Here is a 26423-nt window from a genome sequence, read left to right on the forward strand (position 1 = left end):
TCGAAAGGAATATTTTCAGAAGTGAGTCTGCAGCTAGATTTTTTTCGAAAAGGAGGAAAATATATATTTTTTTCTTTTTCATGCTAGCTTTAGCCCAAGACTATGGAGTAATGTCACCACCTGGTGGGCACTTTCTAGAATGCAACAGATTTCCATTTTTGATGTTTTAAAACAGTACAAAATAGAAGCAGCAATTACTTTATTTAAATCAAGCTAGGAAATGCAATGGTTATGGTTATGCAAACTATGTAAATTTGATTAGCAATACAATATAATCTTATTGTACAGGTAAAAAAAACTGATTTTAGGCAGAATTTATTTTTCTTTACAGATGTGAGAGGAGAAATCTTGGCCTCTCGTCATTACCTTTTGATCGACAAAGCTGAAGCATGCATGCCAAGTACATCACTTTTAACTAACCTGTGCCAAAGGTTTGTAGCAGTAACGAGCAGTTCATGTTCATGAGAAAAATAACCAAGTGTTATGTTACTATTCTCAGCATTACATAAATGCACTAATGGACTGTATATATATTATCCTGGGCTGTGTTTTTGATAATAGCAGCACTGTAATGGTATATAATGTAAGTCAGGTGAGGAATCTGATTTACTGCCTCCCTGTCTCCAGTTCTACTACTACTACTACTACTATTTAGCATTTCTATAGCGCTACAAGGCGTACGCAGCGCTGCACAAACATAGAAGAAAGACAGTCCCTGCTCAAAGAGCTATGTAATAAAAGTGAGCCAAGTATAGGACAATCAAGCCATTGTGACATCACTGATGAGGTTGGCTCTTATTGGTGGCCTGAGGCATTATGACATCACAATATCACCTCTGGTTACAAGAGACTACTACTACTACTACTATTTAGCATTTCTATAGCGCTACAAGGCATACGCAACGCTGCACAAACATATAATACATGCCCTTTCTATAATACTATCAGAGTCTGTTTCCTTTCACAGTATAAAATTAACCATACTAGTGGTGGGACCAGCTATGTGTAAAAGTTTAATCCCCCCTTCAAAAGAAACAAACTAAAGCAAAATTACAAAGGAATATAAAGCAGAACTGGAGAAGGCTCTTTTAAGAACTGACTCTGACCCCTCTTCAGCTGTCTGTGCTATATTCATGTTTTAGGTATATCACTGTGCAGATGCCTGCCTGATTGATTAATATATTAATTAAAAATGTTAGATAGGATTAGTTCTATATTATTAAAACTTTATTGGTTGCCACTGAAAACCAGCGTCATCTTTAAATTATGTACAATGGTTTTCTAATAATGCAAGGTCAAGTTCCATTATATTTAACAGAGTTAATAGCATTTCCAATGATGTACAGTCAGAAGTTGACTAGACAATGAATGTTAGCTAGTTTCCTGGGTCCGAAAAGGGGTTAGGTATAGATCCACTTGGATGAAAGTGTTTAGATATCAAGTTGCAAAAGTATAGAATTCTCTACCAGAAAGCATAAGAGTGATATCAGATTATAAAAACTTTAGAAAATCTTATAAAATGTATCTATTCCAGAAACATGTATTATTACTTTGTTAATTGATGTGATTATTTTATAATTTGTAAATTCCCAAGTATGCCTGGTCTATCTCATTGTTAATTTGCACTGAGCTATAAAAGTTATGTGTAGTATACAATGAACTTAGGGGCCTATTTTCAAAGCAGAAAAATGTCCAAAAAGTGGCACAAAGCAGCACGTGACCTTTTTTCCAAAACATCCAAATCACTATTTTTGAAATCCATTTTAAGATGTTTTTTCTATGCAGTTCGACTGCAGTATGTCCAAATCATAAGGGAGCATTTCGTGGGCATTCCCAAAACTTGGGTCATTTTTCTGCCATAATGGAACAAAGCAAAAGTGTCCAGGGCTAAAAGACGTTTTGGTCTAGACCTGTTTCAATCATGCCTAAGTCACAAAAAGATGCCCTAAATGACAAATGTCCACTGGAGGGATTAAGGCATGACCCCCCCCCCCCATTGCTCCCCCAGTGGTCACTGACCCCATAGCACTGCCTAAAGTTGTGAAAGAAACAGTACATAACAGCCTCTAAGACATAAGTACATAAGTAATGCCACACTGGGAAAAGACCAAGGGTCCATCGAGCCCAGCATCCTGTCCACGACAGCGGCCAATCCAGGCCAAGGGCACCTGGCGAGCTTCCCAAACGTACAAACATTCTATACAATCAAGCCATTGTGACATCACTAATGAGGTTGGCTCTTATTGGTGGAATGAGCCACTATGACATCACAATAGGTTAAATCACTGCTCTATGTAATAAAAGTGAGCCAAGTAGAGGACATAAGTACATAAGTAATGCCACACTGGGAAAAGACCAAGGGTCCATGAGCCCAGCATCCTGTCCACGACAGCGGCCAATCCAGCTTCAGATGATACAGCCAGTCCTACTTAGAGTACCAAGCAGGTCCCTAGAGTAGCTTAGTGGTCGATGCGGTGCACTATAGAGAAGGGGACCCAGACCCGTATCTCACTCAATCTGTTACACTTGTGGTGGAATGTTTGAGCCATCAAAAACCCAACAAAAACCTACTGTACCCACATATAGGTGACACCTGCAGACATAAGGGCTATTGTAGTAGTGTACAGTTGGATAGAGTAGGTTTTTGGTGGGTTTTGGAGGGCTCCCATACAGTATAAATTTATTTTATTTATAGCATTTATACCCCCTCTTTCCCGCTCGATAGCAGGTTCAGTGCGGCTTACAATGTATGGGTACAAAGTATCACAGAGACAATACAATGTATGGGTACAAAGTGTCATAGAGATAACACAATGTGTGGTTACAAGGTATCACAGAGATAACACAATGTATGGTTACAAAGTATCACAGAGAATAACACAATTGTATAGAGAAGAACAAGAGGAAGAGATGTGGGGGGAAGGATTGAGGTATGTTAATGTTAATGGTGTGGATTAGGTTCGTAAATTAAGTTTGGATAGGCTTGTTTGAAGAGGTATGTTTTCAGCAGCTTTCGGAAGGGTAGATGTTCATTGGTTGTTCGGATGTATCTTGGTATGGCGTTCCAGAGTTGGCTGCCTATAACGGAGAAGTTGGATGCGTAGTAGGTTTTGTATTTGAGACCTTTGCAATTGGGAAGGTGAAGATTGAGATATGTTTGAGAAATTTTGGACCTGTTCCTGGCTGGAAGGTCGATTAGGTTGGTCATGTAATTTGGAGATTCTCCGTGGAGGATCTTGTGGATCAATGTGTGGACTTTGAAGTTTATTCATTCTTTGATAGGGAGCCAGTGGAGTTTTTCACGGAGTGGTGTTGCACTTTCAAATCATGATTTACCAAAAACGAGTCTGGCTGCCGTGTTTTGGGCGGTTTGGAGTTTTTTCAGGATTTGGGCTTTACAACCAATGAAGATGCTGTTGCAGTAGTCAGCGTGGATGAGTACTGTGGATTGTACCAGATTGCGAAAAGTTTTTTGGGGGAGGAATGGTTTTATTCTTTTCAGTACCCACATCTTGTTGAACATCTTCTTTGTCATGGCTTTTGCGTGAGTTTCTAGGGGTAACGGAGAGATTTGTACCTGGGACCTTTTCTGTGAAATCCACTGCAGTGCCCCCATGGATGTCTCACTGGTCTGCTGGGATATCTGTGTTGCCAGTCTACTAGGAATGCTGGCCTCCCCCATACATCCCAATGGCTTGTTTTTGTGCGTTTTTTCCTTGGACTTTTTTTCCCCCCGAAAATGGTCCAAAAAGATAGACACACTGAACACAACAATGTCTAGCAAATGGCCATATTCAAAACAGAAAGACACACATTTTTCAGGTTCAACAATGGCTATGTTCACCACTTCGTATTTGTACGTTTTCAACAAAATGTGAAAAGCCGGATTTAGACGTCATATTGAAAATGCCCTTCCATGTGTAATGTAACCTATCTCCTCTGGAAATTAAATTGAAAAGATCATAGTAGAAAAGAAATTAAAGATCTCAAAATAATTTTATCCAGCAATGAGTGTAGCTCATAAAGAGGCAGATAAGGAATTATGGTTCTAAGAATTGGTATTTAAGATATGGGAGGGTTTTGTCTTCTTTCTCTCATTTTTGTAGATGTTTTTCTTTCCTCCTCCAACCAGATCGTGTGGACAACAAGCCTATGGAACACACCAACTTCACTGCTGTGAGCAAGTTTATCATGGCAGGCTTCGATGACATTCCAATCCCACCAGGGTTTCTCTTTGTGCTCTTTTTGGGCATCTACTTGGTGACCCTTGGGGGGAACCTCCTCATCCTAGTCATCACCAGGACAGACCAGAACCTCCACACCCCCATGTGTTTCTTCCTGGGCAACCTGTCCTTCTTGGACATCTGCTACATCTCCACCACTGTGCCAAAAATGTGCGAGGTCCTCCTGTCTGAGAAGACCATTTCCAAAACGGGTTGTGCTCTCCAGCTCTACTTCATCATTTTCTTTGAAACCACAGAGTGCTATCTTCTGGCCATGATGGCTTATGACCGCTACATCGCCATCTCTAACCCCCTGCGCTACACAACTATCATGAGCCCACAGCTGTGCCTTCAAATGACTATATTCTCCTGGATTGTGGGAGTTATCCATGCCTTCATCCACACCAGACTCACCTTCCAGGTACCATTCTGTGGCCCCAACCGTGTCAATCACTTCTTCTGTGACATCCCTCCCTTGTTGCAGCTGTCCTGTTCTGATACTACCCTCAATGAACTGGTGCTCTACGGGGTGGGAGGGGTATTTGTCGGTCTGGGTCCCTTCCTCTTCATCCTAGTCTCCTATGGCTTCATCTTAAGTACCATCCTGAGGATGAGTTCAGCCAAGGGCCGGCAGAAGGCCTTTTCTACCTGTGCTTCCCATATCATAGTGTTAACTATTTTTTATGGTGTTGGGAGTTTCAACTATGTGAGGCCCAGGGCCAGCTACTCCCTAAACCGGGACAAGCTGGTGTCAGCCTTCTATAATATCGTTATACCCATGATTAACCCTATAATCTATAGCCTACGGAATGGAGAGATACGAGGGGCTCTTAGAGATGCACTTAGGAGACAGGTGCAAACTGCAAAATTTTAAGGAACCCAGGATATGTGGGCACCCAATGACCCCTTTAACAGCCATGCAGAACACATGTCTTTTGTTCTAAAAAAGGTTGTTATTTCCACCACTTCAAAGTCAAACAATGCTCGACGTGGGCCATGTTTTGCCTTCCTAAAGGCTGCTCAGGTGTTACAACTAAATGGCAAAAGATATAACATATTCAGTATATTGAAAATAGTAAATGAATAGAGATATATTAAAAATAATACAAAATTCAAAATTGACACTGTAAAAAATGGCTTAAGGCTATGTAAACAAATTTTTAAGAAGAAAATCCCTCAGAAACCTGTTGGACAACTTGTCCCAGGTTTAACAATGAGTATAAAATACACTGTTGTCTTGTTTCTATCATGGGGGTTTTAAATTCTTCTTCTTTTTATTTTTAAGTGCTTAAAGTGCTCAAGTGCAGTTCTAAAGATAATATTTTAAACTTTCTCTCTTTTTCTAAATAACTGAAAGCGCCAAAGCAACAAGTGCAACACTTAGCTTAAAAATACAAAACTCAATGTACACAGGCAGGGGTGGTGGCAGTTAGATGTCTGATATGGATCTGTTTTGTCCAATAGTAATACTTGTGACATTGAGCTTGTGTGTCCTATGGATTACCTTTGAAATATTACCCTTTCGTGACATGATACAATGGTGCCCAATTTCAAAGCACTTAGACTTACAAAGTGCCACACTGCTTTCTTCCCCCCCCCCCCCCCCTCTCCTCCGCGGCATCCCAGCATCTGCAGTCCAGTCTCTGAACCCCTTCCCTTCCCAGTGTCATTACAGATGTTCTCGGCGCCTGCAGCAATTCATTCTTGCTGCTTGCGCCGGCCCCGCAGGCTTCCATCTGCTGCATTCCGCCAATCAGGAAACAGGCAATGACGTCAGCGAGGGCAAGGCATGGCAGGAACACTAATGCCGGGACGCCGCAGAGGACAGGGAGTAGATGTGGGGTAGGTGGGAAAAAAAACCCTCCTATGTTCTTAAAAAAATATCTCCGGGAATATATTTGTAGTGTGTGGTTAGGGGGGGAGGGGGCCTGTGCGTGTGGAAGGGTCCATCCAATTTATCTCTGGGCCCATCCAAAATACCAAGTCTGGCTACGCCTCTGTAGCATATGTCTGCACCAAACTTTAGGATGCAACCACTTATGCCATGTCTATGACTGGCATAAATGGTGGCGTCTATGTGCGGAGGTTGGGCGCAGAAATGCAACTATTCCATAAACTGTGTGCAATGCCCCTGACATGCCTGTTCCCCTCCCAGAGACGTTAAATGCTCAGTTTACAAAAGTGGGGAAACAAGTCAATTAGACACCAGTGCCAATTATTGGTGCTTATCTCCAATTAGCTAATGATGTTACATGTGCTGATCCTATTTTATAACTGAGCACACTGAGTCCCTAACTCTATGACTTTTGACAGAAGCAGCTCGTTGCTTGTTCGTTTGCGTGAAGGTGCTGTGCCAAGCATATTTGATGCTTTTCCATCTTATCTTCGAACGGTCAAAACCCCCTGAAAACCTCCAAAATCACAATCATTGAATACAGCACCAAAACCAAATCCTGATAAAGAAATTCACTTGGCACTTCCTGAACCTGCCACTACAGAGACAGTTGTGTTAAATAATCCAGATACATCGCGATCATCTTATACACCACCCATACCAAACCCTGATAATGAAATACATAAGTAGATAAGCATCGCCATGCCGGGACAGACCAAGGGTCCATCGAGCCCAGCACCCTGTCTCTGACAGCGGCCAAAAGAACAAACAATTTGTCTTGCCCATCCCAGAAATAGTGGATTATTCCCACGTCCATTCAATAACATTCTATGGCCTTTTCCTCCAGGAAGCCGTCCAAATCTTTTTTTAAAGTCCACTAAGTCAACTGCCTTAACCACTTTTTCTGGCAACGAATTGCCATTTCCTGAACCAGCCACTACAGAGACAGGTCTGTTAAATAATTCAGATACACCACGAAAGCAAGCTGTAAAACGGAAACTTGAACATACACAAACAGAACTTTTTTCAGCACCTAAGAAAATTAAATTACTGCTACAGGCCAAACCTTTCTACTGCTTTGGGTCCTACTGATCTGTACATCCGTTGTGTTATTTTGGTGGGTGGAAACAGTAAGTGGGCATATAGGGAGGGAGGGGAGTATGGGAGGGGAAAGGTTCTTGGGGTATGTTCTCTGTAAAATTTATATTGTGCCATGTTGGATGGTTCACTGTTTTTTCTTGTTCTGTATGACGCTTATCAACCAACATGTTTCGCTTTTAATAAAGTTGATTAAAACATAAAAAATAAGTTTTGGATGTTACTGAATTATATTATTCTGTCTCAGTGTATTTCCAGTTTTGGCACAGTATAAGCCATCACGAAAAAATATATGGACTGCATTATTTAGTTAATAGTAGAAAAGGCCCATTTCAGACACAAATGTAACGGGCACTAGCAAGGGTTTCCTCGGAGTGTGTATGTTTGAGAGAGTGTGTGAGAGAGTGACTGTGTGAGAGAGAGTGAATCTGCGTGTGTGTGTGTGACAAAGTGAGTGAGACTGTGTGCGAGTGTGTGTGTGTGAGAGAGTGTGTGTGCCTGGGGCCCCTCCCCCCCAGTTCCAGACCCCTCCCTCCTGCTCTCCGAGTTCCAGACCCCACCTCCCTGCCTCCCTCCCTCCGATTTGCAGACCCCCCCCCCCCTCAGAGTTCCTGACCCCTGGAACTACTTTGGAACATGACCAACATTGATTTGATGGAGATTGACCACTGGCCCTTGCTTTCCTGGAAGTCCAAAGTGAATGATGATAAATGAAATATAAGGATTGTGTGATTGAAGCGGACATAGAGACTCTAGGGCCATGGATCCAAAATGAGTTCCATAATTCCTCTGGTATGTGGGTGTTCAATCCTTTTCCCGTACTTGTTGAGTGGCTAGGCTATAATTTCTTTTATTTAATTTAAATGTCTTGTAGTAGATCGAAGAGCGATGAGAGCAGTGAAGAGTCTTTAAGATGAAAACTTCCATTGTACGTTCTTTAAGGAAGGATTTGTAGTAATTGAGGAGATGGTTTATAAAATTTACCAAATTTTTTGGTCCGAGGATTAACTACTATGTCCTTGAAACTTATTATGTGGAAATCAATTATCCTACCTGAAATATCTGATGAATCAGAGAAATTTCTATTTGATTTTCTAATATCTGTTGCCCTTAAACTCACTGTTAATCATTGGAAGGATAACTCACCTTTCCAAATGTGGTGAAATTGGGTTATTTTGTATAAGAAATATGAAAATAATTTAAGTTGCACTTTCCAGAAATCAAGTAAGTTGTTAAAATGGAAAACTTTTTATTTATTTATTTATTTATTTGTAGCATTTGTATCCCACATTTTCCCACCAATTTGCAGGCTCAATGTGGCTTACATTTGCCGTAATGGCAGTTGCCATTTCTGGGTAACAGAATTACAAATGTAAAAATTGCGATAAGGTGCATACATACATGGTAACTTAATTGGAACGTACATGGAATATAACATATATGGGACAGATCTTGGTATATATATATACCGTGTGCATACATACGTGGTAGAGAAGAATATATGGTATTGAATGAAGATTCCTGAGTACAAATTGGGTTGTACATAAATTAGGTGATCGATTATATTGAGATCCTATTCGATATAAGGCTTACAGTGGTGGTACTTGATTATTCATAGCTAAGAAGTTAATCAGTCATGTGATAGTGTTGCAGGAATTGAGATAGGAATTTGTGATACTTCAGGAGTCAGACAGCACACACCAGTATGAGAGAGAAATCTTCTTTATTTGCCAGCAAACAAAGCAAGACATCAGTTCTAGCTCTCTTCTCTTTCTCTCAGCTCTTTGTGTCTTTCTCTCAGCTCTCTGTGTCTTTCTCTCAGCTGCTTCTCTTCTTATGCTGTCTTCTCCTTCTTCTGTCTGTTCCTTCTGTCCTTCTCTTTCTTCTGAGCTCCTTCTGACGTAAACTGCTTCTGCTCCCACTTAAATAGGGTCCTAAGCCCTCCTCCTAGCCTAGCCCCCTTTACTCCCAATTGGTTAAGAAACTGATTGGCTACCTTGCCTCAACCAATCATTACTTTTGAAATATCAGTTACATAGGTTCCAGACATCCTAAACTGACCTCTGACCTGGGGCCCCTTAAGCCAGACATTTGGTCTCCAGTCTCTTACATGTTATTATGATTGATTTCTCATATTCCTAGTACTAACTGCTAACTAAACTCTGGCATTCATTAAAGAGGTCAAAAGCCAATCTTAATTAATAGCATACATATCAGGTTATTACTTCCAAGACCATTCCTGCATTTTACCTATAATTAATCAAGGAGAAGAGAGCTGACTAGTTCTGACCTTTTTCACCTCTCAGCTCCATACACAGAACTAGCTAAGACCACAGAAAACTCAAAACACATGTTGGGCTCTTCACAGCAGACAAAGAGTAATACAGAATTTAGAAAGACATTCTACACAGAATTATTAATTTACACAGAATACAACATTTTCTAAAGTAAGCATTCTTATAAGACATGTCTAAACATCAGGAATATCTAGAATTATTTAGAATCTAACTATTTCCTTATAACAAAATCTACATATCAAGAACTTCTGAAATAGTATTTCAGCCTTTTAAACTTCAGCATGTCTGGCTTTGTTCATTCATAATAGTTTACAGCTGTGCCAGCTAGCATTGGCAATTCACAAGGGACAGAGTTTCATTTCTCACTGACCTTTCCTAACCTTAGCTCGGCCAAGCTAGACTCTAATTAACTCCAGCCTGCATTCCTTCACTACTTGCAGAACTGAAGAGAATTCAAACTTCAAGCTTTTAATATCATTTCTTATGTATATAATTTCTCAGAGTTAACACTTTCTTTGCCCATGGCTGCCTCATTCCCCCCTTTGAGACTAAAATCAGCTTATGCAGAGATAAGTCTCACAACTCAAACTCTGGAGATTATAGTGATCCTAACTAGGAATAGACTTATGAATCACCATTACCCTACTTGTTAAGGTCCGACGGCATACTGCCGAAGCACATGAGGCCAAGAAACAAAACAACAACCCTGCTAAAACTAAGACTATTAGGGAAATGAACAAGGGACGTATCCAGGAGGTCAATGACCACCACCAGGAGGTAAGGTCTAATCCTCCTCGGTAATCCTCCACATTAAGGCTGGCCAACTGTAGGACTTTATCCATGGCATGCCTAACTACATGCGTCCTATTTATGACAATAGTACAGCACTCTGAAGAATTTAACACTGTGCAGAGACCACCCTGGGCTGCAAAGAGATAATCAAGACCCATACGGTTATACCGAGAAACTATACTTAATTCATTAATTTGATCCTGCAATGCATTGACTACCACGTTCAGCTCATGAACTAAAACATGGAGTAGGGATTGAAGTCTCCGGGTAGCCATACCTAGTTCAGTAATACCCGCTACCGGGCCCCCAATTGGAATCCAGGCTGTGGCAGAAAGGGCTACAAGTCTCTTTTTAGTCAGAGGATAAGTAGAATTAATATACTGGAGGGCTAATTCAATCGCCTCATCCTCTGTGGCAACGGAGGAAGGTAAGGACAAAGCCTCTCGCTTAGAGCGGTGCGGGGATAGTGGCTTAAGAGGAATAACTTTAGGAAAATAATTCAAGGTTACCAATACACAAAAATCATATGTGGAGGGAAGAATCATGTGGAGGACATTATCACAGAGCCAGTAATGACCAAGGAGAGGGCGACGAAAGTTCCCAATAAATGTAGGCACAGGATGGAGATTAGGATGCCCATAATGCGAGCCCCTATCCCAGGGGGAACGAAGAAGAAATGGAGACTTTGCACACCATAGGTGCCAATCCCCAATTGTAACAGACCGCTCATATGATGCAACCCCTTCATCCCCCGGGGACTTATGAAAGTAGAAAATAGGATGGGACACTATAGTCTTCTCAGTAGTATAGTTAGGAGCCAGATAATCACCTTGGTCATAATCTACAGGTATGGTAGTAGGGCACATAGGAGTACCTGGAGAAACTACCCACACAGGTTCCTCCTTCTCTAGGAGAACATTAGTATAGTTACAGGGAATGGGAAGAACAGTTGAGATGCTTCTTGTTAAACAAAACACTCCAGAAGCTGGATAGGGAGACGTAAAAACTGGCCTTAGAGAAGAGTCAGAGGGGGAAGTAGCATTATAAAAGGACCACCAAGTATAATCCTGGCTCCAAGGGCCTGAACTCGAAAAGTAGGGAGGTATAAGAGCTGGGAGTTGCACAGGGACAGGAACAGCTGGGACATCTGTAGTATAAGGAGAAAATCGGGAACACACAATACAAGGGGAAGTAATCTTTGCCTGGCTAATTAGTTCCTGGACTGAGTGTAACCAAAGGTTGGAGCGAGTTGGGGTATTAGGAACAAGGAGGCAAGGAGTAGAAAACAACAAAAGCATCCAAACTACTAACATTTTCTTCTTCCTAATCTAAAACAAATACAGCAAACTAATTAAGCAATAATATTTCAACAGTCTGTGCTAATCACAGATTACTCTCATATAATGTTCTCAGTCTTTGAGTTCTTATACCAGTTGGGATAGACCCTCAACTGACAAGGATCAAGCTTTCAAATTCCAAGAAAGCCAGAATCAGGCAAGAAAGAGTCTCAGTGTGAAGCCGAAGTTCAGCCGCTCCTGCAGTATGCAGTTGACCCTTCTTTTCAGCTAGTAGATTCTTTGGTTCGGGTCAGGCGCAACTTCAATGGCTCCGCTGGATCTCTTTCTGCTCTCCACTGTCTAGGCTCCGTCTGATCCGTGCTGGGCTCAGTCTGGTCAGCAGACTTAATTCGAGACCAATGGACCCATGGAGTTATCCCTGCGACCTTCACAGCTGCAGGGGTAGAAAGCAAAACAGTAAAAGGTCCTTTCCATCGGGGCCCCAAAGGCTGGAGCTTCCAGTCTTTCACCCAAACTCTATCCCCTGGCAGGAAGGAATGTACCTGAGCCTGGAAGGGGACAGGGTTTATTTCTCTCACATAAGACTGAAGCTCAGAAATTATCTTCCCAAGAGGGCTACCTGCTCCTGCACCTGGGCAGACCCTAAAATCCCTATGTCTCCCTTAATTCCCTGTAAAATGGCTGGGGGCTTCCCATACACAATTTCAAAGGGAGAGAGGGCTGTTCCTTTAGTTGGGGTGCATCGGAGGCGGAAGAGGGCTAGTGGCAGTGCCTGTGGCCATTTCAGTTGGGTTTCCTGACAAATCTTTGCTAGGCTATTTTTCAAGGTTCTGTTTGCTCGCTCAACCTGCCCTGAACTCTGGGGACGATAGGCACAATGCAATTTCCAGGTAATGCGCAATGCGCGGGACAGGGCCTGAAGTGTAGCTTCAACAAAGGCGGGACCATTATCTGAACCTATGGCAAGGGGCAGTCCATACCTGGGGATGACATCCCTAAGGAGAGCTCGAGCTACTTCTGTGGCTTTCTCAGTGACTGTAGGATATGCTTCCACCCACCCAGAAAAGGTACAGACCATGACTAAGAGGTATCGGAACCTACCGCTCTTGGGCATTTCTGTGAAGTCTATAACTAGGGACTCAAAGGGTGTTAGACCTCTAGACTGAACTCCTGGTGGAATACGGGGTCCCTGACGAGCATTATTCTGGGCACAGAGAGTACATCGGGCAGAGGCAGTGGCAACCAGACTATCCAATCCTTCCAGCACCACTACTCGACTGAGTAGACGGGCTAGTGCTGTTTTCCCTAAGTGTGATAGGTCATGAGCTTGAGACACTACAGGCCAAGCTAGGTGGCGTGGCACCAGAACTCTGGTATCAGGGAGATGTAACCAGCCATCAGGTCTCCTTACTGCACCTTCTTCTTGAGCCCATTTCTCTTCCATTTGGGTATACATAGGTGTCCATTCTTGCAATCGGATTTGGAACAGGGGGGTCACAGTACTTGCTGGGGGTCCTCGAGCAGCTTCCTTGGCCACCCGATCAGCATGGCGATTCCCTCGGGCCACTGGAGTATCTATTCTTTGGTGTCCCCTGCAATGAATGACAGCTACCTTCTTAGGGGCCCACACAGCCTCTAGCAGCTGAAGTATTTCGGGTCCATACTTAACAGGTTGGCCTGCAGCATTTATGAGTCCCTTTTCCTTATACAAAGCTCCATGAGCATGTAGAGTTGTGAAGGCATACTTGGAATCAGTATAAATGTTGGTCACCAGTCCTGCTGCTAGCTCCAGAGCTCGTATGAGGGCCACAAGTTCTGCTTTCTGGGCTGAAGTTCCTTGGGGCAGGGCTCTTGCTTCTATCACCTTGTCCTCTGTCACCACAGCATAGCCTGCCAGTCGCTTGGAGTTCTCCACATAACTGCTTCCATCTGTGAAATAAATTACATCTGGGTCCCTCCATGGAACATCTTTAAGATCTGGTCGACTAGAGTACACTTCATCCATGGTTTGGATACAGTCATGATCCGGTGGTCCCTCAGATGCTGGCAAAAGAGTGGCGGGATTGAATGTAGCCACTGTTTCCAGGTGTATCCGTGGATTCTCACACAAGCTAGCTTGGTACTTAACCATGCGGTTATTTGTAAACCAGTGGTTGCCCTTATACTCCATGAGGGTAAGAACTGCGTGGGGGACTTTAACAACCAGTTCTTGCCCCAAGGTCAACTTATCAGCTTCCTGGACCAGTAAGGCTGTTGCTGCAATGGCCCTCATACAGGCTGGCCATCCTTTAGCCACTCCATCCAGCTGTTTAGACAGGTATGCAACAGGCCTCTGCCAGGATCCCATCATCTGGGTCAGCACACCCAGAGCAACCCCCTGTCGCTCATGGACATACAGTGAGAAAGGTTTCTCCACATCAGGAAGGCCTAACGCAGGGGCTTGGAGTAGGGCTTTCTTTATGGCAATGAAGGATTGTTGAGCAGTAGGTCCCCATTCAAATGGTTCCTTTTCACCCCCCTTTGTGGCTTGGTAAAGGGGTTTCGCCATCAATGCAAAATTTGGAATCCAAATTCTGCAGAATCCGGCTGCTCCCAGAAATTCCCTAACTTCTCTTCTGGACTTGGGTTGTGGAATTGCAGCTACCGCTTGCTTCCTACTAGCATCCAGTCTCCGACTTCCCTGGGAAATGCAAAAACCCAGATACTTCACTTCTGACTGACAGAGTTGGGCCTTTGAGCGTGAGACCTTATAGCCTGCATCCAAGAGTAGCTCCAGCAATTCTCTGGTAGCCTCAAAACACTCTTCCTGGGTCACTGCTGCAATCAGGAGGTCATCTACATACTGGAGTAAAACTCGCCTGGAAGGCTCAGATTTAAAAGTCTTAAGGTCTTGTCCTAGGGCAGTCCCAAAAATGGTGGGGGAATTCTTGAACCCCTGTGGCAGGCGAGTCCATGTATACTGAAGCTTCCTTCCTGTTACTGGGTTTTCCCATTGAAAGGCAAAAAGCAGTTGACTGGCGGGGGCCACCCGAATACAAAAGAAGGCATCTTTTAGGTCTAGTGTCGTGAAATGGGTAGCCCCAGAAGGTATCAATCCTAACAGGACATATGGATTAGGCACTACAGGATGTAATGAGATAGTGGATTTGTTGACCACTCGTAAGTCTTGGACTGGCCGGTAGTCCTCAGTCCCTGGCTTTTGAACTGGCAATAGTGGCGTATTCCATGGAGACTGGCAAGGTCGAATAATTCCATGGGATAACAGACGATTCAAATGTGCTTGAATCCCTTCCAGAGCCTTTCTGGGAATTGGGTATTGGCGAAGATGGATTGGCCGGGCACTTGGAAGTAAATCTACATGTACAGGAGGAATATTTCGGGCCAACCCTGGGGGATTATCTTCTGCCCATACCCCACTGACCTGAAAGCTGTCTGCCAGGGGTAGGTCAACTTGGCCCTGCGACTGATGCAGCCGCCATTCTTCTTCAAGAGGGCAGCAGAAACTCAGTATACCCTTAGGGCTGGATGTTGGGGGCCGAAAGGAGACTGAAGTCTGGCCATCAGAGTCAAAGGAAATTTGGGCCCTAAGCTTGGACAGCAGGTCTCGACCTAACAAAGGGATTGGACAGTCTGGCATATACAAGAATTCATGAGTGACTATGTGTGAGCCTAATTGGCATCTACGGGTTGTCAGAAAGGGCCTCCGGTTCTGCACCCCCGTGGCTCCCACCACTCGGACAGTTTTTCCAGACACAGGCGCTAATCGCTCCGTCACAACAGAATGTTCAGCTCCTGTATCAATCATGAATGGAATTGAGCGGCTCCCTATAGTTAACTTGACCATAGGTTCCTGGGAGCCCAGTTTATAGGAACCCGGTCTGTCCTATTCGTCCCATTCTGCCATCTCGGCTATCCCGATGATGTCAGATTCAGGAGGCTCATATCTTCCCTCTCGAACTCGGCCTCGGCTTCCTCGATCTCCTGGTCCCCTTCTCAGTCCCTGGCGCCTCTGGGGGCATTCATCTTTCCAGTGCCCTCTTTCCTTACAATAGGCACACTGATCCCTCTCCAATCTTGGTCTGGGATTCTCCCCCCTTGGCCGGGATTGATTGAAGGAATCTCGGGCCCTGGCTGGTGGTCCGGGGTCCCACTTTGGCTTCCCATTAGCTAGAAGTCGACCTCGGTTAAGGGTGGAATTAGTAATGGCTGCCGCTAAAAGGTCGGCCTTCTTCTGCATCTTCCGGTCAGCCTCTCGGCGCACCTCCTGATCTCTATTAATGAAAACCTTGGTTGCGATCTCAATTAGCTGGGTGGTATTCATCCCTGCGAATCCCTCCTGACGCTGCAACTTCTTCCGGATATCTGGCATACTCTGGGCCACCAATGCGCTATTCACCATTCTCTGGTTTTCTTGGGCTTCAGGGTCAAATGGGGTGTATGTTCTGTAGGCTTCAATTAGTCGCTCTAGAAAGGCCCCAGGGGATTCAGTTGCCCCTTGGAGAATTTCAGAGACCTTTGCCAGATTAATGGGCCTCTTTATGCCTTTCCTCATACCTTCCAGTAAGTCCCGGCAATAGCCAGACAACAGTTCATAGTGCTGCCCATCATTTGGATCCCAAGCTGGAGCTGCGCGAGGAAACCGAGCTCTAACCCACCCCTCTAGGTCCGGTGTCCTCTCGGGAGCACGCTCTCGCGTGATGGCCTCAGCATTTTGCAAAATCTTCCGCCTCTCCTCAGTTGTGAAGAGGGTCAGGAGAAGTTGTTGACAATCAGTCCAGGTTGGGTTATGGGTGGCCATAATGCTAGTCACTAGGTCCACCACTGCCTGAGGCTTTTCAGTATAAGAGGGGTAATGCGTCTTCCAATTCAGGAGATCAGTGGTTGTGAAGGGTACATACTGATAGGCCTGTGCCTGTATAACCTGACCCTGATTATTAGGATCCGGTCGAGTGGTAGTTACCTGTCGGAGTGGCAGAACCCTCGAGGAGGTGGGAATGGAACCTGAGGTAGAGCTAGGAGCTACCCTCCTATCATGCTCAAAGGTAATTGCAGCGGGTCTAACCCATTCAGTGGAGGTGTGTTGAACCCCTGAGGGATGGGGAGGGGTACTCATAGACTGAGAGGTGGTCACAGGTGAGTCAGTCCATTGAAAGGGATGCCGGGCCCCTAATGAGTGGGTAGGGGTACTAGAGGGAGAGGCTGGGCTGTCAGGAGTTGAGGAGTCAGGGAGTGGAGCCCAAAGTGGGTCTACAGAGGTTAACAGGGGAGGATGTGGCACAGAAGGGTAGAGGCCAGGTGAAAAGTCCAACCTAGGGTGTGGCAGGTTTGGCACAGGAGGGGAAGAACTATCCGGAGAAGCCTGTGCTGGAGAGGCTTGGGCTGGGCGGCGTGGATCTCTGGGGGTGGCACGGAACCCCAACAATGGGCCATAAGGTGGTGGCTCAAGGTCTGAGGGGTCATCAGAGAGTATGGGTTTCTCGGACAGGGTAGGGGCGGAAGCCACCGATTGGGTGGTAAGCTTCCTGGGGCTCTTTCCCTCTTCTAGTTTAGATTTTCTAATCTTTCTTTGAACACGGCCTAACATGAATTTTACTGGGGATCCCATATAAGTTTTCAACCAGGAGGGAGGGTCAGTCACAAGGCTGTCCCAGGAATCTATATAAGGGAGTTGTTCAGAATATTCTGATTCTCCTACTACTATGCTATAGACCTTCCGGATTACTTCAATATCTAAGCTGCCACTAGGGGGCCACCCCACTCCCATAGATGGCCACTCAACTTCACACAAGGTTCTTAAAGTACCTGAGCTTAAAGTCTGTCCATAGTCATTAATTAAAAAGCCTTTCTTGAAATTTCTAAGCATACAATCTAGGGGGGTAACAATTTGTCTAGATGATGTCCCACCCATAATGCTTACAGTTACAACACACAAAAAGGGAGGGAATTTTTGAGAATGCAGTAAGGGGTCTGCACTCTCGAGACACTAGGTAGACAGACAACAATCGCTTCCTTCCGTTGCTGACCAATTGAACTCGCGTTAATTGGAAATGCAGCTATAAGAAGTCCGCACTCATTTAGCATTCACTCATCACACATTCCATACAGAAAATCCCACCCAACAATTTCAGATTTCTCAAATACAGATAAGCTCAAGCGTTTTCGCTTCTAGTCCCCGCGACTAGAAGGTACTAGGGCCTTTGCTGAGAATTGATCAGATTCTCCTTCCTCAATTTTCTTGAGGGGCTGGTTTACAATTTCCTAGCTAGGATTACAATACAAAATACAGAATACAAAATACATACCCGGCGAATGTTCTCCAGTCAGTTGGGTGCTGGGATTAATGCAGGATTCAGGATCCCACCGCTGCCACCAAGAATTGTTGCAGGAATTGAGATAGGAATTTGTGATACTTCAGGAGTCAGACAGCACACACCAGTATGAGAGAGAAATCTTCTTTATTTGCCAGCAAACAAAGCAAGACATCAGTTCTAGCTCTCTTCTCTTTCTCTCAGCTCTTTGTGTCTTTCTCTCAGCTCTCTGTGTCTTTCTCTCAGCTGCTTCTCTTCTTATGCTGTCTTCTCCTTCTTCTGTCTGTTCCTTCTGTCCTTCTCTTTCTTCTGAGCTCCTTCTGACGTAAACTGCTTCTGCTCCCACTTAAATAGGGTCCTAAGCCCTCCTCCTAGCCTAGCCCCCTTTACTCCCAATTGGTTAAGAAACTGATTGGCTACCTTGCCTCAACCAATCATTACTTTTGAAATATCAGTTACATAGGTTCCAGACATCCTAAACTGACCTCTGACCTGGGGCCCCTTAAGCCAGACATTTGGTCTCCAGTCTCTTACATGTTATTATGATTGATTTCTCATATTCCTAGTACTAACTGCTAACTAAACTCTGGCATTCATTAAAGAGGTCAAAAGCCAATCTTAATTAATAGCATACATATCAGGTTATTACTTCCAAGACCATTCCTGCATTTTACCTATAATTAATCAAGGAGAAGAGAGCTGACTAGTTCTGACCTTTTTCACCTCTCAGCTCCATACACAGAACTAGCTAAGACCACAGAAAACTCAAAACACATGTTGGGCTCTTCACAGCAGACAAAGAGAAATACAGAATTTAGAAAGACATTCTACACAGAATTATTAATTTACACAGAATACAACATTTTCTAAAGTAAGCATTCTTATAAGACATGTCTAAACATCAGGAATATCTAGAATTATTTAGAATCTAACTATTTCCTTATAACAAAATCTACATATCAAGAACTTCTGAAATAGTATTTCAGCCTTTTAAACTTCAGCATGTCTGGCTTTGTTCATTCATAATAGTTTACAGCTGTGCCAGCTAGCATTGGCAATTCACAAGGGACAGAGTTTCATTTCTCACTGACCTTTCCTAACCTTAGCTCGGCCAAGCTAGACTCTAATTAACTCCAGCCTGCATTCCTTCACTACTTGCAGAACTGAAGAGAATTCAAACTTCAAGCTTTTAATATCATTTCTTATGTATATAATTTCTCAGAGTTAACACTTTCTTTGCCCATGGCTGCCTCAATAGGAGTTCGGTTTTGTATACATTGTGATGTTATTTAATGTTTAAGATGGATGTTTATGGTATGCCTTCTTGAACAGATCTGTTTTCAGTAGCCTTCGGAAAGTGGTTAGGTCTTGCGTTGTTTTTATGGTCTTTGGTAGTGCATTCCATGATAGCGCGCATAATTATTTATCTAGAATATAACTCACAAAGGTCAGCCACTTTGTTATCTGCGAATTTATGCTTTGATCCTGGATATACACTCATTGTACTCATGCTTTCTCTGTAGTACTTGTTGTACTGTTCTTGTTACTATTATTCATTTTGTGACTTGTTTATACCCGAATTTAATTATATATTTTTGTATTTTCAATTATACTCAAGTAAAGTTATTTTAAAAAATGTAAACATCATCAGCTGTTAGCCCAAACCGAGGCTTGAAACGCACGCTTTGCACGTCCTTCCTCCCCACACACGCCCTGCGCGAGGGGGCGGGGCTGAAACACTTCCCCTGAGCGCGAGAGGTTTTGGAACGCAAAGCGGGGAACGAGGCTTGAAACGCCCACCTGCCTGGCGTCGGCGGTTGCCCCTGGCGACGTCCCCGAGAGAGCGCCAGGCAGGCTTTTCTGAAAAGGTCGGGGAAGTTTCTGGAGTCCTTTGCGACGTCAATCGCCGGCTTTCGCCAGGGGGGAGGGGGCAACAGAGAGAGAAAGTTCTGGGCGGGGGAAGAGAAGTATAAATAAGGGAATAGGGGTCGCGCGAGCGCCGCCGCAGTTGGGAGAACGCTCGCGAGGCGCGGCAGGTGAGGGGAGGGAGGGGCTGGGCTAGCAAAAAGCGGGGGGTTAAGAGCTCGAGGACTCGGAGTACTGATACTACAGGAGGGAGTTAGACGAGGGGAAGCAACGAGTACTGGTCCTCTGGAGAGAACTGAAGGAGAGAGAGCAGTTTGGAAGATACTACGGGGGGAGGGGTGAAATACTGACACCCTAAGAAAAGGGGTACTGGTACCTCCTGGGGAGGGGTGAAATACTGACACCCTAAGAAAAGGGGTACTGGTACCTCCTGGGGAGGGGGTGAAGTACTGACACCCTGAGGAGAGAAAAGGGGTACTGGTACTTCCTGGGGAGGGGTGAAATACTGACACCCTGAGGAGGGAAAAGGGGTACTGGTACTTCCTGGGGAGGGGGTGAAGTACTGACACCCTGAGGGGGGAAAAGGGGTACTGGTACTTCCTGGGGAGGGGTGAAATACTGACACCCTAAGAAAAGGGGTACTGGTACCTCCTGGGGAGGGGGTGAAGTACTGACACCCTGAGGAGAGAAAAGGGGTACTGGTACTTCCTGGGGAGGGGTGAAATACTGACACCCTGAGAAAAGGGGTACTGGTACTTCCTGGGGAGGGGTGAAATACTGACACCCTGAGGAGGGAAAAGGGGTACTGGTACTTCCTGGGGAGGGGTGAAATACTGACACCCTGAGAAAAGGGGTACTGGTACTTCCTGGGGAGGGGTGAAGTACTGACACCCTGAGAAGAGGGAAAAGGGTACTGGTACTTCCTGGGCAGGGGGGTGAAATACTGACACCCTGAGAAAAGGGGTACTGGTACTTCCTGGGGAGGGGTGAAATACTGACACCCTGAGGAGGGAAAAGGGGTACTGGTACTTCCTGGGGAGGGGTGAAATACTGACACCCTGAGAAAAGGGGTACTGGTACTTCCTGGGGAGGGGTGAAATACTGACACCCTGAGGAGGGAAAAGGGGTACTGGTACTTCCTGGGGAGGGGTGAAATACTGACACCCTGAGGAGGGAAAAGGGGTACTGGTACTTCCTGGGGAGGGGTGAAATACTGACACCCTGAGAAAAGGGTACTGGTACTTCCTGGGGAGGGGTGAAGTACTGACACCCTGAGAAGAGGGAAAAGGGTACTGGTACTTCCTGGGCAGGGGGGTGAAATACTGACACCCTGAGAAGAGGGAGGAGGGAAAAGGGGTACTGGTACTTCCTGGGCAGGGGGGTGAAATACTGACACCCTGAGAAGAGGGAGGAGGGAAAAGGGGTACTGGTACTTCCTGGGGAGGAGTGAAGTACTGACACCCTGAGAAGAGGGAGGAGAAACTCTTAGGACGAGGGAAAAGGGGTACTGGTACCTCCTGGGGAGGGAGGGGTAATACTGCAGGGGGATCTCAAGGGAAGATATACCCCTGGGGGGAGGTAGTATTGATATTATAGTAGGGACAGAGCAGGGGAAGGTCCTAAGAGGATTGGTGGGTGGGAAAGCAGTAGGACTTAAATCCTTGGGGGAGGGCATCGGCCTGCTTGACTTGGGAAATAGCCCACAGAGAAGGAAACACCCTACAGAAAATAAAAGGTCAGCCTTGAAGACTTGCATCCTGGGAGAAGAGAGAGACCAGAGCTGTAGTGTCTATAAAGTTATTATACAGATAGGATCAGATCACAAATAAAGGTGCATGCACTTTGCCTGATTTATTTTCTGGGTTTCCACATCACAGATTTTTTTTTTTTAAATTATTTTTTACTCGCCTTAGTTTAGTTCATTTCATGCATGTGTGAGTAAGCTTGTGTGGGAATACTTTGATGTTAGTCCTGGATCAGTTCATTAGGGCTACATGTTCTCACCTTTTGTGCTAATACTTCACCGAGAGAAGCCGGTTGTGAATAAGTTATATCTGAAGGTGTATTTTAGGTGACCTGTATTTGTTTTGGTTCGGTGGTGAACTTTATTTAGGTCCTTGGTCTCCTGGGGCTTTTTGTGCAAAGCAGTTTTAGTTTGTGTCAAAACTTTGTTGAAATATAAACAAACTACATCAGCTCATGTTATGTAACTGGTCAGATTTGCTTGATTCTGTTTCCTTCTGGTAAAAGAAAAACAAAAAATGCTGCTCTTGATTCTGTGACCCATCAGAGGAGGAATGGAAAAAATATCGTTGATGTGGTATTTGTTCCCTGAGATGGTTGTGATATGTTTTATAATGGCTTATTAAAGCTCCCTTTACTTTTCTTTGTTAAGGAAATTGAGTGGTCCTTTTGCAAAGGTGCACTGAAAAATGGCCTGCGGTAGTGTAGGTGCGGGTTTTTGGGCGCGTGCTGAAACATTTTTCAGCACACCTGTAAAAAAGGCCTCTTTTTTTGTTGCCGAAAATGGACGTGCAGCAAAATCAAAATTGCCACACATCCATTTTGGGTCTGAGACCTTGCGGTAATGACCTACACGCATCAGATGCCACTTGGCGCGGCGGTATCTGTTTCAGACGTGCGTATCGGACACGCGCCAAAAATGAAATTACCACAAGAGCCAAGCGGTAGTTGGGCGGTAACTCCGTTTTGGCGCTCGTTGGGCGCATGTAGAGGCTTACGTGGCTTAGTAAAAGGATCCCTGACATTGTTATAGAAGACTTTTCTGGAAAGGTGGGTTTTTCAGCTTCTCCTGAAGGATTATCCACAGCACTTAAATGGCCAGCGCCCTGGAAGTGGCTACATGCAACAAATGTTGGATCTCAGCGGTTGCCTAGAGCTGTAAACAAGTTGCCTTTTGTATACCAGCTGTTTTTCCTGGGTTCCTGTTTGAGTGTCAACATGCTTTACTAGACTATAGTTTGTCACCTGTTGTAGCTTGTTTCTGGTTACAACAGGTGGCCAACTGGTTACCGGGATTTGTTGAGGAAACCATGTGGGAGAAATTTTCCCTTTAGTTCTCTGGTGGAAACAGTTACACTTTTATAGGGGCTGGAGTGGGATGTAATGTTTGTTGCATCTTCAGTTTGTTATTGATTTGTCTTTTGCATACAGAAGCAGTGAAAGATGGTGAAAGAAACCGGCTATTATGATATACTGGGTGTGAAGCCTAACGCTGCCGCAGAGGAAATTAAGAAGGCGTATAGAAAGTTAGCCCTAAAATATCACCCAGACAAGAATCCCAATGAGGGAGAGAAGGTAAGGAGGCCTTGGCAAAGTCCTCTATGTCTGGTTTGCTTTATTTTTGGAGCCTCTAGTTTTGGCCTTTTAATCTAGGTCTGCGCTTTTCAGAGCTTTTCAAGCAAACTGGAGAGAGCAGATTTGAACTGGAAGGGGATTATCAGTTAAAGGGAAGTACAAGTACAATATGTTTCTGAGATGTGGAAGGTGGGCTGGAAGTATGACTCGGCGCTGCTCCTGGGCCATCCTGTTCTCATACACCCTGTCCCATCAGGATTTACCGCTTTTGTACGCAAAGATATTGTAGTGGCTGAACAAGCAATACTCTCAGAATGGCATACATACAACTACCCTACAGTATCGCAGTGGCGTGTGCGTATGATAACGTTACTGCGGGTAGAAAGGGTGGGAATTACAGATTTTTTTTTAATATCAATTTTTATTGATAACACTTAGATACAATACAGCAAATAATTCGAACAGTACATAAGAGATGTCATCAAGCTTATAAGTTTTCTCCCCTCTTCCCCTAACTCCCCCCCCCCCCCTCTCCATCCCCACCCTCAACTCTACCCCCCCCCCTTACCGGTTCTGTTAACAGTTCAATATCCTGCTTCTCGCAACAGGTGTCAGAGTGTCCCAAAACGGAAGCCAGACTTTACAGAACTGGTCTCCGTTCTTCGAGGCCAAGTCTCACACTTTTTTTGTTTTTTCCAACATACAGCATTGCATCATGGCTCCTCGCCATTGCGGTATTCCAGGTGGTTCTGATTGTAGCCACAATTGTAGTATAGTGCGTTTGCCCATCAGGACCACTCTTTTCAAGAACGATTTGAGTCCCTCTGGTGACTTGCCACGGACATTATAGACATCAAACAGCTGCCCTGGCGTTGGTTGCCAGTGTGTGTTCCACATTTGCGATACTTGTTGTCCTATGGGAATTACAGACTTTAAAACGAAGACTGGAGTGCGTTTCCAACACATTTGGACTCCCTTTTGGAATACTCTGACTCCAACTGCCAGGAATAGACTGTTAAACTTCTAAATATTGCCCTGTACCCTGCGTTATTATGTTCATTTGATGCCAAAGCAAGGGAAACAAAGGAGGTGGGGGGTGGGAGGGGAAGGGGAGGGAAGGTTAAGTCCTATTTGTTGGGGTAGAAGTACTGTGTGTTACTTTAGCCACGTGGGGGGAAAATATCAGATGTTCATACATGATGATGTTAACTTTTCTTCTTAAGTTTTGAATAAAAATGATTGAAACATAAAGGGAAGTACTTGAGCGTTGTGTTTCATGTTGATGATTAGATTTGTGCATTTTTTTTTATCTAGTTTAAGCTCATATCGCAGGCCTATGAGGTTCTGTCAGACTCCAAAAAGCGGAATCTGTATGATGAGGGGGGTGAGCAAGCCATCAAAGAAGGGGGCCTGACTGGGGGTCACTTCTCTTCACCTATGGACATTTTTGATATGTTCTTCGGTGGAGGAGGGCGGATGAGCCGAGAAAAAAGAGGTACGGAGAAAGAGGGCAAAGAGAAAAATGAACTGTGGTGGAATAAAGCAGCAAGAAGGTCATGAATTGATGTAAAATTTCTGGGTTTTCTTTTAAGGAAAAAATGTGGTGCATCAGTTATCTGTGTCCTTGGAGGACATGTATAATGGAGCCACAAGGAAGCTGGCACTTCACAAAAACGTCATTTGTGCAAAGTGTGAAGGTAAGAGTAGAGCACACAGGCTCTTAATCATGTATAAATGTATTCACTCTGCTGCTCCCCAGTATCTCTCCACACTCGTCCTTCCCTACACCCCTTCCCGTGCACTCCGCTCCATGGATAAATCCTTCTTATCTGTTCCCTTCTCCACTACTGCCAACCCCAGACTTTGCGCCTTCTGTCTCGCTGCACCCTACGCCTGGAATAAACTTCCTGAGCCCCTACGTCTTGCCCCATCCTTGGCCACCTTTAAATCTAGACTGAAAGCCAACCTCTTTAACATTGCTTTTGACTTGTAACCACTCGCCTCCACCTACCCTCCTCTCCTCCTTCCTGTACACATTAATTGATTTGATTTGCTTACTTTATTTTTGTCTATTAGATTGTAAGCTCTTTGAGCAGGGACTGTCTTTCTTCTATGTTTGTGCAGCGCTGCGTATGCCTTGTAGCGCTATAGAAATGCTAAATAGTAGTAGTAGTAGTAGTAATGTTGGGCCTGCCCATGGTTGGGAAAATGTGGGATATAAATGCTTTAAATAAATAAATGTTTCCAGATCTAGGAAAGATCAGCCTTTGTAGGCCTGCCTGGAAGTGATTTGTATCCCTTACATTATGTGTGTTTTTGCTTCCAGGACGTGGAGGGAAGAAGGGAGCTGTAGAGAAATGCTCAAACTGTAAGGGCCGGGGCATGCAGGTCCATATCCAGCAGCTGGGGCCTGGCATGGTGCAACAGATTCAGAGCATATGCCCAGATTGCCAAGGGCAGGGGGAGATGATTAGCCTCAAAGACCGCTGCAAAGCTTGTAATGGCAAGAAAGTCCTGAAAGAGAAGAAAATTCTGGAGGTCCATATAGACAAAGGTAAGCTTTGAGTTTCATGGTTTTCTTTCAAAGGTGTATCTTAAGGCAGTGTCAGCACAACTGGACTTGTACTGTATCGTGTCTAAAATCTCTAAGCTGGTCAAGGAGTCAGCTGTTTAAATGTCTAGTGCAGGTTTTAGAAGTATCTTGCAGTATCCAGTCTGAGTGTATTTTTGACTCTGCCTATTTTGGACCTGTGAATCCTGGTGTCCAGTGCTTAACTTGCTCCGATGCCTTAAATGTTAACAGGAACATGTGGAAAATGTAGGGGTGTCTACAAACAGAAGTGGCAGGCATAGGGTTGGGTTTTTTTTAATGTTAATAGTAATCTTACAATATTTAGTGTTCAGGTACAATATTTTTTCAAAAATTTGTCTAAAGGAATATTAGGGGCAACAAGAGGTACTGATGTCCCTATTTTCTGTGGTTCTTATCCCATTGTTTTCTGCAGACAAGCAGGGGGATGAAGGCATGCTTCATGGTGGTCACCTGACTGAGCCAGTGGACATGAGCTCTCCCCTAGCTCAGACTAGTGTATTCTCACCTACTGGTGCCTGGCTAGGCTCAGCAGGGTTTTGCCAGGCAGGGAGGCAGCCATGAGGGTCTATGGTACTCAAGGAGGAGGGTTCGAGCAAGCAATATTTTTGATTCCACAAGAGGGCTGTAAATTGATTTTGTTTGGTATACTGCCTATTTGAAGTGCAGGGGAGAAGGAAGCAGTCTGTATCTGTCCATGGATAAATCAGACTTAAGGACATTAAGGGAAATGGGTTCT

At 44.6% G+C, this 26423-nt stretch overlaps 2 protein-coding genes across 9 annotated transcripts in view; both read left to right on the forward strand.

Annotated features, from left to right (window-relative positions):
- Nucleotides 1–26423, forward strand: part of LOC115456971 (dnaJ homolog subfamily A member 4-like) — a 77221-nt gene that overhangs the window by 44983 nt on the left and 5815 nt on the right. The window contains exons 1-6 of one of the 8 annotated variants that reach the window (XM_030186387.1): nucleotides 20014–20114; nucleotides 21221–21280; nucleotides 22951–23094; nucleotides 24409–24589; nucleotides 24687–24791; nucleotides 25421–25648. In XM_030186387.1, coding sequence (XP_030042247.1) covers nucleotides 22963–23094; nucleotides 24409–24589; nucleotides 24687–24791; nucleotides 25421–25648 — 646 coding nt within the window. In that variant the 5' untranslated portion in view covers nucleotides 20014–20114; nucleotides 21221–21280; nucleotides 22951–22962. Of the gene's footprint in view, nucleotides 1–346; nucleotides 432–19619; nucleotides 19779–19917; nucleotides 19947–20013; nucleotides 20115–21220; nucleotides 21281–21415; nucleotides 21608–22556; nucleotides 22570–22950; nucleotides 23095–24408; nucleotides 24590–24686; nucleotides 24792–25420; nucleotides 25649–26423 lie in introns of those variants that run through there. The other 7 variants (XM_030186383.1, XM_030186388.1, XM_030186385.1 and 4 more) reach the window with 7 other exon arrangements.
- LOC115456972 (olfactory receptor 5V1-like) lies at nucleotides 343–6868 on the forward strand. Its single transcript, XM_030186390.1, has 2 exons — nucleotides 343–431; nucleotides 4133–6868. Exon 2 carries the CDS (start codon nucleotides 4153–4155, stop codon nucleotides 5095–5097), a length of 945 nt encoding a protein of 314 aa, XP_030042250.1. The 5' UTR covers nucleotides 343–431; nucleotides 4133–4152; the 3' UTR covers nucleotides 5098–6868.

The sequence above is a fragment of the Microcaecilia unicolor genome, chromosome 14 (assembly GCF_901765095.1).
Source record: "Microcaecilia unicolor chromosome 14, aMicUni1.1, whole genome shotgun sequence".
NCBI lineage: Eukaryota > Metazoa > Chordata > Amphibia > Gymnophiona > Siphonopidae > Microcaecilia > Microcaecilia unicolor.

Bases quoted from the DNA above. Each gene is read 5' to 3' on its own strand.
- LOC115456972 (XM_030186390.1), top strand. From the start codon at position 4,153: ATGGAACACACCAACTTCACTGCTGTGAGCAAGTTTATCATGGCAGGC.